This window comes from Chlamydotis macqueenii, chromosome 2, assembly GCF_036417535.1.
Source record: "Chlamydotis macqueenii isolate bChlMac1 chromosome 2, bChlMac1.mat, whole genome shotgun sequence".
NCBI classification, from domain to species: Eukaryota; Metazoa; Chordata; class Aves; order Otidiformes; family Otididae; genus Chlamydotis; species Chlamydotis macqueenii.
In genome coordinates, this window is record NC_141557.1 from 45595311 (window position 1) to 45609248 (window position 13938).

The following is a 13938-nucleotide window of genomic DNA, read 5'->3' on the forward strand; positions in this document are numbered from 1 at the left end:
CCTAGCTTCCATACAACAAGTGAATGAAAATACTTGATAAGATCCGGTTTTCTCCAGAAATGGCTCATTACTAGTGGCTTCTCCTTTTCCGCCTAATTAGTGCAGAATCACACAGAAAGCAGTGGCAACTGAATTAACAAACCTTAGGTTTCATACTTGCAGGTTGAATCTGTTTCCCTGCTGTAATGGGACAGAAGTTCTGTATGTATGAGGTGGAAATTATGATATCTTTAAAATTGTCAAGGGTATTCATTCAATGTGCTTAGAGTTTCACAGCTGTTTGCCTTCAATTTTAGTGGCTGTTCAGCTTTAGGGCCTCTCTTATTCTTCGCAAGCAATTCCAATATGCCTGAGCCCAGCGAAGGTTGCAAGTGGTCCATAATTTAATTGTTAGACGGGAGCGTGCTGATTATATAGATCTTCATGTGCTGCCCTGCCAGCTACGAGCAATGTAGCAATTGAACAGCTGCTACTGAAAGGTATTTGGCGACAACAGTATGTTTTACATATATTTTTTTTTGTTTGCTTTTGAAAACAGTGTGTATGTATTGTTCAACCACGATGAATATGGAAAATGGAATTACATATTAAAGTCCCAGGTCACTAATTCAAATGTTCTTGGATTTTCAACCAGTCTGAAATACAGAACGTGTTGGCTTCTCTGAAGTAGTCTCCAGTTTGAAGCCCCCAGCTATGTAGCCTAAATTGAATCAATACTAGGTTATTTGCTGTATCTCAGTGTAAAGCTGGCCACAAATACTGATGTTTAGATGCTTCATTTGTCGTCTTTGTAAAGATGCCAAAGATTGAGGCCCCATTTCAGCAAAATACTTCAGCATGGACATAACGTTAAACACAAGTAGTCTGTTGTCTTCAGAAAGACAACAGGTGCTTACGGTGGCACAAATATTCAGCTACCTGGCTGAATCAGGCATTGAATGAAGTAGTTGTACAGGAAGATGTTCACACAGCCCGATTCTAGCAACCTTTCCTAGGTGCCTATGAACTTCTCTGGGCCCTCTTTGTGGAAAGACACAGGATAGTTCAGAGCGCATGTTTTAGGCTCCTATTCTGAATTTACCTGTAAGAGTTTTGTTTCCCTCATGCTGCTGCCGAAGGTGGCAGCCAGCTAAGGTCAGTGTATAAAGTTAGGCTGGGTGACCATTCGCTTTGCTTCTGCCTGTACTTGTATTTCTTGCAAGTCGTAGATTGTTTGAGGAGCTTATACTTCTCCTCTCCATCTGGCATCTGGGGATGGGAAGAGTATGTCACCTGCCACACCATCACTTCAGCAGTTCTTAGCAGCATTACTTAGCACTTTGGAGTGAATAAAGTGAGTAAAATCAGTAGCTAGAGTGAGTGTATCTATTAGCTAACATATAAAAGGGTGCAATTCAACTTTGATGTATTTTCTTGGGATGCTCATCCTAGTGCTCATTTTGCATGTTACTTGAACCTCAAGCTCAAACCTCACAGTATAAGATTTTGTGAATTTACTTAGATATGTAAGGAAAACTCAGACTTTTTCAGCTTCTCTACTGAGCTGTATGTCGTAGATTCATGAGCCCTTCTTTTTCCTGAATTTTAAAGGATTTTTTAGGAAGTGGACAGTAACATCATAATTGCTTTAGCACTAGAGAGTTTTTATTCAGTAACAAAACACATAACATTTTAAGTATAGACTCACTTATTTTAAAATGTCAAATATCCCCAAACACTCAAAACATTAGGAGAATTAGACTAATACATCTTTTTGTTTTGCACAAAAGCATGATTTCCCTAGTTTCTCATGCTGCGCATATATAATACATAGATTGAGTTTTCTAGTGCCTTCATTTTGTCAATAGTTTGCAAATGTGAGAATGCTTTCACACGACATTAATTGTATAGTCTGTTTTCAATACAAAACCACTTGAAGAATCTTGACAGTGTTTACTAGATGCAGCATTGGGAGATTTACAGAGGCACATGGGAGAAATATAGGTAGGGAATACACAAAGGGCATTCACCAAACCCTTGCCAGGGCTACTGATATTTACCATTTCCCATGTTGCTTCTGTCTTCATCTGCTTGCTGCTCTAATATTGTACTTGTCTGTATGAAAAATCTGTACTTTTCCTCCTTTCCTTCACCATGTTTTTTTCTCCGTCATCACATGGTGATTTCTTTCTTTTGTATATGTGAGTCATTAAGGCACACATCCCATATTCCCCACGTGGAAGGAGGTGAGCAATGCAGAGTTGGTATCATGTGAAATAGCCCATGGGGTAAAACATCAGAGACCTGGGCAACCTGCAAACTATTTTGTGTGAAGGAGAGATTAGCAGACCAAACCCACGGCATTTGCCACCACTCCAAAGGGAGCAGCCACCACTTTTGAGTGTGCAGCAGCGTTGGAGGTGGCTGTGTCACTGGCCTGTCTTCTTCTGCAGTGAACCTCATTGCTGAGCTGTTTATTTTCATGAGTTGTTGGGCTTCAGTGTTTGGAGATACCAAACCAACTATACAATGTTTACAGTAACCAGACATGGCCAGAGACTGGGACAAAACCCGAGGATACTGGTACTTGTAAGGCCTAACCTTGTTCTTAATTTTAAAGTAACACCTTAAACATGTCATTCCATTAACTTCTTTTTTGCAGAAAAATAATTTTGATCCTGAAGAGAAGAGCTGAGTATTGATAAAATACACTTTAGCTTAATGGTAATTTTTCCAATTCGGTCATGTTTCAAAGCAAGCTTGGGTTTTATCTCTGTGAATCTACTAACGGAAACAAATAATTTAGGTACTGTATTATGATTGTTATGATTCTGTAAATGTTAATAGAAATCTTCGTTAGTCTTTTATATGCCATATTTTCAGGCAGCTAGAGGCAGTATTATTTGATTTTCCAAGAAATTTGAGACAGAGGAATGACCAGGGTCCTATTTTGAAAAGTGTTTAGGTATTAAATGTTTATTCTTTAGGAAAAGAATAAAAGGACTAGACCTCTTATCTGTGTCTTTAAATACCTAAATAGCTCTGTAAAGCTTGTCTTGTTTTGATGAAGAGCCAGGAGAAGCTGAATGCATAAACCTTTCTAGGCCTTTCTGAAAATCATAGATCTTTCTTCCTCTGCAGTATGGTGTGGTATGGTATTGCTCTGTCAGAACATGAATTGGTCTTAATCATGTTTTGTGCCATGAACTTTTTCCAGGGCTACAGATGTGGAAAAGGACCTGAAAGAAGTTATGTTCTTAATCCACCTACCGTCAGGTCCCTTCTAGTGGATATAGATGTGAACTAAGCCCAAATGTTCGATATACAAAAACTTTACACAGTTATTCATGTCTGTATTAATATATATTTTTATGTGTACATATATACATACATATATAATCTTTTTGATTTGATTACTTAAAAGAATTACTACTTTTATTATAACCTCGTGTGGTTATTTAGCATAGTTCAGCACTTGAGTGCTGCTTTATCTCCCTCTGCTGCTGTACAGTACAGAAGCCCAGCTGAAGGTTTTATTAGCGAATGAACTGTGGGGGTTTGTGATGTTTCCATCAAGATTTGTCCAGCTCTATACCAGATAATTACATTAATCTCTCCATTGACATGCTTGACGTGTTGATAGGCTTTTGATGGGACTGACTTCTTGGTAACTCAGAAATGCATTGTTTTACATCCAATATTAACATGTAATAAAATATGGCTAAAGACAATGCTCAGGCTGACCAAAAATATGTAATTTGATGATTGTTTCATTGAAATGCATAAGTCTGTATCTTTTCCTTTCTCTGGTGGGCAAATTGTTAGTTTTCTAACTGTCATCTTGGTGCGAGACCTGAAATCAGGATAGACCTCCCCCAAATTCAAGCCATATAAAAGGAAATCAGCATTAATTCTGAATTACCACACAACTGAACAAAATAAATTGGATTTATATTCCTACTCTTAAACTCTTTGATAACTGTATCTGATTATTGACTTTTCAGAGATAACTACTGTATCCTTGCATGCCCACATTCAAGAAGCAGCAGTATATTGTGCTGCTCTTTAGATAGATCTGTCTAAAACAAATGCATCGATAAACAAAGTAGATGGCATCAGGTATATATTAAATGTGCTTTGAATTTTTTTCTTGATCTTGATCAGTGGTGCTGAATGAGTTAAACTGGTGACTTTTCAAAGACTCATCATACACCATGACACTGTTAAAAACCAGGATGTTGTTTACAATAATTTTAGCAAGGCTAATCAATCTCAGAGTGTGTATAAAGGCACTGCATCCTGGGGAAGTGTGTTTCAGATAATTCTTCATGTGCACTAAGCAGTGTAATTTTCACCTGTCTTGCCTGCTGAAGAATAGCTCTGAGAGCAACCTCGTTTCCTCTCTCATATTAAGTATTAGTGGTAAATTTGTTAATATAGTAAAGATTTAAAAAATTGCAATATTCAGGTTTGATTTAACTGACCATGTTTTGTTGTGACTTGTTTTTTTTTCCTATGGGAAAAATTAAAAAAAATATTTGCTCTTATGACAAACTATATTCTAAATTAGTAGTAGCTAGAATTCAACTAGCAGCTCTAAATTCTAATTCACGCTTCATCCAAGAGCAGATGTCAGCTTCAATTACTATTTTACAAATTCATTTATCCCAGAAAATTAGATGCATGGAGAATGTTATTGTTGATATTTCTTCAACTGTGTATCTACAGCTTTTAATAATAAGATCCTGCTTAACTCATGGGAAAACATGTCCTAAATATGCTTTAGATTTTGCTAGTCTTTGAAGTAGGACATCAGAGAGTTTTGTTTGCAATCAAATTAAGGTGCTTTAATTCAGAAATTGTGAAGTAATTAAGGATGAATTATGAAAATTATTATAGTGTCTTCAAGTGAAGAAATTTTCATTCAGCAGTAATATGATGAAAGTCAAAGTCCACTGAGGCTTGAAGGTGAAAGTAGGGGCTAATATTTAAAATTCAGATTTTCTTTTACTATCTTTTATATAATAATTCTTGCAATTTGTGCTTTTTTTTTTTTAAAAAAAAAAAAAGCCATTTTCTTAATCTTTGCCATACTTTTCACATTCCCAAGATTGAACAGCTGTCAGAACTAGAAAGGTATTGCCCTACCTTTAGAAATAAGTTCCTAAAAAAAATAAATTATGGAACTTACAATGCACTTCTCCTAGCAGATCTCAAAGGGTCTTTATAGAGCAACAGACAAGCTTTGCTGCAAATGCAGTTTTGAACCCAGAGCAGTTTCTTTCAAGTTTCAGAGAAGTTTTAATCATTCATAGTCAGAAATACCAACATACAGAATGACAGGAAGATAACTTCAGAGGAAAGGGACCTTTTGTGTTGTAACTGAGATAAACCTGTTTGTTTACTGAACCATGAGATGCTGTAGAAGATATCCTAAGATTTTCTGGTACAGTTAGAAAACAATATTTTGTATGAGATCAAAGATATGTAATTTCCTGATTCTTTTGCAGAGCCATTTCAGGAGATAAATGTAACAATCTTTTTCACCAGGATTTATGTGAGCTCCAAAGTGGCACAATTGTACTGTGTTTTAAAGAGAAATATAAGGTTAATAAATAAATGGTTAGAAATAGCATGTTCAGGGACAAATTGAAGTTGGATGTATTGATGGGAAACCTAAGTAATACTGCTGGACTCCATAGGGATACACTTGAGCTATACAGAACAGAATTTAGTGAAATCTGCTGAAATTATTCTTTCAAAGATCCTTGCACTTGCTTTTATGCCCCGTGAGCCCTAATCATGGCAGATTTGCCTCCTACTTTACAATATGCTTGTTAGTGTAGGATGCAGGCAGCCTGGCTGCATCCGAAAGGATAAATTAATGCCCACTGGAATGGATATTCCATGTACAGAAATTTTCTTTTTTAAGGTTTACGTAGAGGTAGCCGTGAATAACGTTAGTATTTTGAAATGACTGAATTTTCTGTGGTTGTCTTAGGAGTCGTGTGTTTGCTGCCTGCTATGGCAGAGGTGAGATGTTATGGCTGATGGGAGATCCAGAGGGACTTTCATGGTGTACTCGGTGGTGGCTCGTGCAGAGCGGGGTGTCTCGGCAGCTGCGGAGCCTCTCCTTACTCCCCAGCATGGACCGCACCGCAGCTCCCCGGAGGCACCAGTGAAAACCGGGTGTTTGCCAGCAAAAAGTGCCGCTTCCCTTTGGGGGTGGACGAGGGAGAGCAGGATGGTTTTAAATGATTGTTGCTATCATACCGAATGACATTTGAAAGTGAGAAGCTGAAAACCCGCTTAGCTGCTGATTTGTGTCATAGTTATCCTTCAAGGCAGGCAGTGACAAGCTGTTGAGAGATATTAACCCAGCTGCTAACGCCCACGGAGGAGCGCAAACTTAAGCATTAATCTTGTTTTGTGGCTTTTGTCAGTGCTGCATAAAGGTAGGTGTATTGTAATTGATCTTCAGACTGGAAAGGAAATGTTAATACGTAGCTAGTAGCAGAATAGTCAAAATAAAAACCTGCAGAATAATAGAAAATTCTTTGTTCACCCGGGGAAAGATTTACAACTTCCTCAGCTAGTTGAGAACACAACATTATTATACTGTCAAATTTTAGTAATTTTGCACTGATGCATAGGAAATCAACTGCAAATCACCAGATAGCCTGATAAATTCATTTAGGCCCAGATCCACTAAATGACTTGGAACATTTTCAGGCACGCTGAAAATGTGTATAAAATTGCAGTTCTCAAGGCTCCTGCTTAGCTCCCCTCTAATGCTGACAGTGAGTCAAAGCAGTAAGTGCCTATGATTTTGCTGATATTCATATTGCTTCTCACACACTCAGAAGCACCTTACCCTTGACAGAACCAAGTTCCTATCTCCTGCCCAAAGCCCCATCATTATCCACAAATCAGATAACTTGTCTGCCTTTGGGACTTGTTCCAGTTAATTTTCTCTAGGCATGGATTGTGTGCTGCCCAAAGGTGGAAGTGAGAGGTATTTTATTTCAAACCACATCTTCCATGGATGACACTGTGCGAACTGGTAATATTTGCTGTCCAGTCAGTAGGCTGGTGGTCACAGCATGCGTCCAGGCTATGGAGGCCCTCAGCCCTATGCGTTGGGACTGCTCTCTGCAGCCAGGAGGGCTTGGTCCTCAGTCTATCCAGAGTTACCCTCCATCATTGCTCATTCTCTTCTGGTCCAATATTTCTGCTTTCATACAAACTAGAACGAAGGTGAAGAAGAGTCCTTCATCCCCTGATCTGAAGGGTGCTGGGAGGTGCTCTGGGAGGTGTGGGTTTGAATCTCCTTTTACCCCCAGGTTTCCAACTGTCTGGGTAATGGCTCTAACCATGGGCTGGAGGATAAAAGGGGACAACTGGGTGCTTGTGTGGTGATGTTGAATTGCTGCAAGTCTTGGGTGGAGAGAGGGGATTCCCAACTTTACTAAAGCCAGACAGGTGTCAGATTTAGGATATGCCTTTCTTCAGTTGGGGTGGGCTGTTGATTTGGGTGGATGCCTTTTTGGGGTGCCTGCATTACAGAGGAAACTTAAGAGTTCAACTGCAGAGCTGTTAATTTCATTGCATGAAAAAGGTGCTTGAAAGTTAGGAAACACAGTGCTCAAATCCCAGCAATGAATCCCTCTGTAAACCCAGGCCTTTGTACCACAGGGAAACAAAAGAAAGAACAATCTGAGCTATGACATTTAAGCACAGTGGTGTATATTATCCTGGGTCAGACCCTTGGTTGGTAGAGCCTGATGTAACTCCTTTGATTTCAATATAGTGAAAAACAATTTAGGGCAGTGTGGGATGGGGTTCCGGCCCACAGAGCTTGTCAGAGTAATGAAATCCCAGATGTCAAGTATCCCCTTTGCTGTGTAGTCTTGGCTGACAAAGTGGTGATGGCTCATTTCTCGGGGGAAAATAGTGAGTTTGTAGGTGAGTGGGCTATAAGATAACACAAAGAGAGGAAATGCCAGTAAATCAGAAGAAAAGGCCAAATAGAAATGCAAATGGGAGCTCTGTGCTTGTTCTCAGAGCACATTCATGGTAAGGCTTTCATCCATTTCAAAACTGTAAATGCAGATCTCCCAGGTTTCATGTGAAATAGAAGCAGCTGTAAACAGAAGGGCAGTGCAAAATACGTAATTGTGCCTCTGTAGGACTTCACAGGGATGGAAAACTATCCCCCAGCACAGGATCAGGGCCACAATAGGCAAACCTCACCTTCCAGCAAGTCACTTCCCTCCTCCTTCCATCAGGATGATAGATTCACTCAGTAACATCTATATGATATTTACTGTCTTAGATCCCACATTTCTGCCTCCGTCACAGAAAATGCATGGTACAGTAGAAGACTCACATTAGTGCAGCTCTTAAGTTCAAACAGAGCCTGATGTCTTCTTTTGTAAAAGCAGGTTATAATTTTTGTTACCTACCCCTTAATTTTCAAACTAGGAACTCTTTTCCCCTAATTCTGTTGTATCAGCTATTATACTGATTAGCTGATTTGCATGCTCTGCCAAGCTTAACTGAAATGATTCAAGTCTGCAGGTCACATTTATTAGTAGAGGCAATACTCCTGAGGTACGTGTTTGCTTAATTTTTCATCTTTAAACAGACAGGATTGAAAAAAAAATTAAACATACTTGTCTAAGAGGGAGAAAGGAATCAGTAAAGGCATTGATGAAGTTGCAGTGATTTCAAAATAGCTTCTCATGTATTCATTTTTAACCTTCGGAAAGAAATACTGTGATATTTTGTGTGAAGTTTTATGAAGAAATGTATGTTATTTGCTAAAAAAAAAAAAAAAAATCCCTATTCTATTTAGCCCTACATTTCCAGTGTCTGAAAATTAATAACTTCCAAAAGTTTTACTTTTCCCCTAAAAAGCACTGTTGGTAGGAAAAAAGGACAGTTTCTAGTTATGGCCAGCAGGACTGAGTCAGGTCTGGACCTGCAGAGATTCCAGCTTGGCGCCAGGGCTTCTGATCCCGGGTCCTGGCTTTCTCAGCCCCAGGTTCCCAATCTGCCTCTGTGTCAGGAGCCAGCAGGAGGGGTAATGTATAGCTGAAGGGGGATCACAGCTGGGCATGACCCAGCTGCAGAAAAGCGAGGAGCAGGCGTGATGTGAGAAATGTTGCCTCCTTTTGATATCAGAGCAGTCATATAGGATATCCTTTAGGGGAAAAAAAACCCCCATATTAGGTGTATTGTCCATTTTTACCAGCAGTAGATCCTACTATATACACCAACAGGATTTTTCAGAAGTCTCTTACATGCTAATGAAGTGTTTCTGTATTGCTGAGGAAATTGTATGCTTGAATATCAAATGAAATTTGAGAAACAAAGTAAAATTCTTTGCAATTTTTTTTTTTAAGAATGGAGGGATTTATGTTTAAACTGGCATTGGGAAGTCTTGTGCGTTCTCCCTCTGAACCCACACGCAGAGTATTAGAGTGCTAAGCTTTAATGGTGGCACCAAGAGACAACTCTGATCCCTTTCCCTACTCCTGTACAGCTCAGAAAGGGCGATCCTTGGTGTGGCCACGAGCTGAGCGTGTCCCGGCTCCCTACCGCTCTCCGCCCCGGGCGCGGGCCATGAAACCTGCCTGCTCCCCGCGGTTCGCTTCCTTAGTACCTCCTTTTTGTCTAAAAGAATTACCACCAAGCAAAGTGCAAAGGCATCAAATCTTTTAACATGCTAGAGACACAGTATGTGTAATGCTGGAGATATATGTGAGAGCATTAGAATCTCAGATACCATTAGTTTATTTTAGTATGGAAAGAAAGTTTGTCAGAGAAACCTTATCCAGATATGCTGGGAAGCTTTACTGAAGAGGCTTTCATGCCAGGATGGATCTCCTGAAAAAGGAATGATTGTCCCACCTAAATACTCTCGAAATCCTAGCAAAATGCTAGTAAGAGGAAAGGCTGCTTACTAAAACTTTGCGTAACTGAAATAAGACATTTTTAGGTGTTCCTGTAAGGTGATCCCAATTAGTCCAGCACACTTTCTAACTAAGTGAAGGGCATCATCACTGCTAAAATGTGCAAGTCTGACACTAAAAGACCATCAAATCTCAACTGCTCTAACGTATAAAAGTTTAGTGAAAGAAAACAACACAAACCCTGTGGCAGACATCTGCAGAGCAGTCAGATTGTTTCTGATATGCTGAAGGCAAATTACTCCGATATTTTTATCAAAATATTATGAAACCATCACTGAGTGGAAAATTTTGTGTTACCTGTGGCTTATGATACATGAATTTAAAGACGTTTGCCTCTAGAGAAAAATAGTGCTGTTCATTGTCTTGCAGTTTGCAAATGGATCTTTTTAAAAAATCAACATTAAGATCCTGTGAATGTATTCTTTGTTGGTGAATTACAGATCTGTCTTCTTGTAAAAGGAAAGTGCTGTAGGTAAAGGAAAAAGTGACAGTTAGCTCATGCTGAGCTTGTGCAATGCTTTCCTTGTTATTTGATAGAAGCTAAAATAAAACAATGAATCCTGAAATAGGTTTGTTCACATAAAATGCCACGGATGCATGGCTGTCTGGGGTTGCTTCTTTTGGTTTGATGAAATCCGGAGGCAGTAATACAGGTGTATATACTGGGCTTACTGTAGAGAAAACAGTATGTCAGATTCGGTATGAGGAGACTTGGTTTGTAACAATGATGACGGTCATGCTTCCCATGCCTTCACTATGGCTTCTGGGCTCTTTGTATAACAAACAATCATAGAGAAATTCCCAAGGAGACTTTAGTTCCTTGTACTACCAGACAAGTAATGTGCATCATTGTGTCATTTTAATCAAAGGTAGCTACAACATTTAGAAAAAAAAATCAGTTCTACTTATTGCTTGTATTAATATATAATATGAATTAACTTTTACTTGACTTTATGTAATATTTATCCCCAGATCTGCCATTGGGACGCTAGGAATGGAAGCATTTGAGGCTGTGTACAGCTATCTCAAGCGAGCGAGACGGCAGAATGCCAGTGAGGAGGAGATCCGGAGACATCTGGAGAAACTGGTTTCTAGGGCAAGCGATTGCTTTGAAGTGGACCAGCTTCTGTACTTTGAGGAGCAGCTACAGGCTTCAGAAGCACGTCTTCAGCTATAAACTGTGTTGGTAACAGTGTTGGAAATGGCAAGGAGGAGCAAAGGTGCTGAGCTGCCTTCTTCAGGCCAGCAAGCAAGTACAGGAGGTATTTGGAGGAAACTGCTGAAAGTAGCATAGTACTTTATAGAGAGGTGTTCTCCTGGGCCTTGGCCAGCCATCAGTCCTGCACTCAGAGCATCGCTGGCAAAGCTGCCTCTGATGGAAATGGTGCAGGATTAGACTCCAGCTGCTGTTCATTCCTGCGCTAACTGGTCCTCATGACATTTAAGCCCATTTTTTTTTTGTACTTTGGCAGATTTGCTCTTAAACATACATGTATATGTATGGTTACTCAACCACTAGTTGTCTTATTATTACTCATTGTTCAAAAGGACTGAATTTAATCTGTGTGACTTTCAAAAGAACTGTGAAAATACATGCATATGTGTATATTTTATACATATATGCGTGCTCACATACACAGAGGTAGTTATGTATATCCATAGAGGCAGAAAGATGTCTGGCCATACACTGTACATGTGTGTATGTATAGAGACATAGACATGAGGCCTGAGCTATAGCTGAGTATGTTGGATAGGAACCCTTACAACAACTTCTGAGAGTTTTGGATCAAATTCATTGTACACAGATGGAACAATAAACTGATTTTTTTTTTTTGTTTTCACATGGTTACTGTCAGTGTTTTTTCTTAGTGTTTATGCTCCCTTCTTCATATGCATCACACTTTTGCTGATTTCAACTACATATCATGCTCTGATTATACACCTGATGTTTTCCTTCTACCTCTTCCTTCTGTATTCTGCATTCTGAGCTCCTTCATCCATCTGTGTAAAATACTAAAAGACAATAAAGTGGTACAATCTATAAAAGAATCTCAAATGAATTGTGGACCAAATTAATTTTAGGCGTCGAACCATTATCCTAATCTTTATGTTTCCTGCTTTTGTGCCACAATTCTTAAAGGACTCAGGGACTGAATAAAATAAATTAAAATAAATTTATGATATGAATATAAAAAAAAATTGCTTTTGACTTGAGATGAGTTATTTACAGCTACGGATACTGGTATTGATAGTAAATTAAGCAGTGCTACGGATCAATCTTTGTGATATGCTTTAAGAGACTCAAAGGGAAAGGTGAGTAGAGCCATCTTAAATCTATCTCAGCAGCAACACAAACTGAGGAAGCAAAGGATGTGCCCAGCTACAGAAGATGTGGCATTATACTTCCAACTCAAAGTAACAGGAGATTCTGGCATGTCTGATTTCACCTTTTATTCAGAATACACAGTGTTACAAATTGGAGGCTAAAATCCACTATGATGTTCACTGAGGAAGGGAAACTTTTTTTTTTCTTCTGTGTGATGATTCAGATCCCATAGGTGGAGAGATCGTTTGAAGCACAGGTTCTCAGTTAGGTTTCAGTTTCTTTCCTCTTCTTCTTGTAGTCACAGTCCCTATCCTTTTCAATGTTGTGTCTGTGTACCTGCTTCCATATTTTTTTTTTGCACAAGGCTTCATTTAAGACCATATAAAAAGAGAAGTGCCAAAGCCCAAGATATAGGAGAAGTGCTTGGATGTTACAGGGACTAAAAAGTTGATAAAGCAAATAATAAGTAATTAACACATAGTGAGAATAATGTCAGAGGGAAATAATCTTGACTACTGCACTTAACCTTTGGCTGTGATTCAGAGTGATTGATCACAAAAACTTCAAAAACAGCCTGTGTAAGCAATCAATTCCTTTTTATTAATGAGGAACACTTCATCAGACATTTTTTTCCTGCAGTGTGCGAGAAAAAAGAGCTGCATAGGAATGGGTCAAGCTCTCTAAGGCATTCAAACACTAGGGAGATCATTAAAGGACAACACTTAAAGCCTGGAAAACATGGTTTAGCCATGCACATTACCCTCAGGGAAATGGTTGCTCTCTGATGAACAGAACTTTTGCTTGTTGTACATGAAAAAGAAATCACAGTGCCTTTTACAGTATGGCCTTCCAGTCATGTGAGGATCTGGAGGTTACTGCTTCACTGGTTCTATGCTTTAAACTGCGCTTTTGTTTTGTTTTTTTTTTCCCATCAATCAAACCACAATTAGGCAATGTATATATATATTAAACTCACCAGGAAACTTTTTTGTCTTTGAACTGCAGTAAAAACACAGAGATAAATCCCATGGATTTGGCAGAAATATTTACATTACTGTTTCTGTTGATGGTTTGTCCTGGTTTGGGCTAGGATAGAGTCAATTTTCACCTGCACTGGGAGAGGAACTGGAGCTGGTGGCCCCTGTGGCTGGAGGACACAGCTGGGATAGGTTACTAATTAGCCAACAGCTGGGATAGTTTACCCAAATTGGCCAAAGGGCTGTTCCATCCCATGTGACATCATGCTCAGTATATCAGTGAGGAGGGTGCTGAGGGGAGGTCCCTGCTACTTGGGAGGAAGCTGGGCATCAGGATCTACCATCAGCCATTGTACTGTAAACTACATGCTTGAGTATTTTCTGTTATTAGAGGTTTTTTGTTTGTTGTTCATCTCTATTTTTTTTTCTTCTGTTTTTCTCTTAAACTTTTTTTTTAGTCTCAACCCAGGAGTTTTACCTTCTTTTCTTTACCAGCTCTGCTCCCTATCCCCCTGAAGGGTGCAGGGAGTGGGTGAAAGGCTGTGTAGCTTGATCCTGAGCAGGGCTAAACTATGACAGAATCAAGAAAAGCATTAGGTTGCATTACATGCCTTTGTCTCTACTTTCATTTTCCAATAAAACCCTATATTTTTCAGGTCTCATTCCTTCCAAAATTCTC

At 39.2% G+C, this 13938-nt stretch overlaps 1 protein-coding gene across 1 annotated transcript in view; it reads left to right on the top strand.

Moving 5' to 3' along the window:
* Positions 1 to 12012, top strand: part of NEK11 (NIMA related kinase 11) — a 101238-nt gene extending 89226 nt beyond the window's left edge. Inside the window, exon 16 of the mRNA XM_086741593.1 lies at positions 10929 to 12012. Coding sequence (XP_086597719.1) covers positions 10929 to 11133 — 205 coding nt within the window. The 3' untranslated portion in view covers positions 11134 to 12012. The remainder of the gene's footprint in view (positions 1 to 10928) is intronic.
* Positions 12013 to 13938: the final 1926 nt, after the last annotated feature.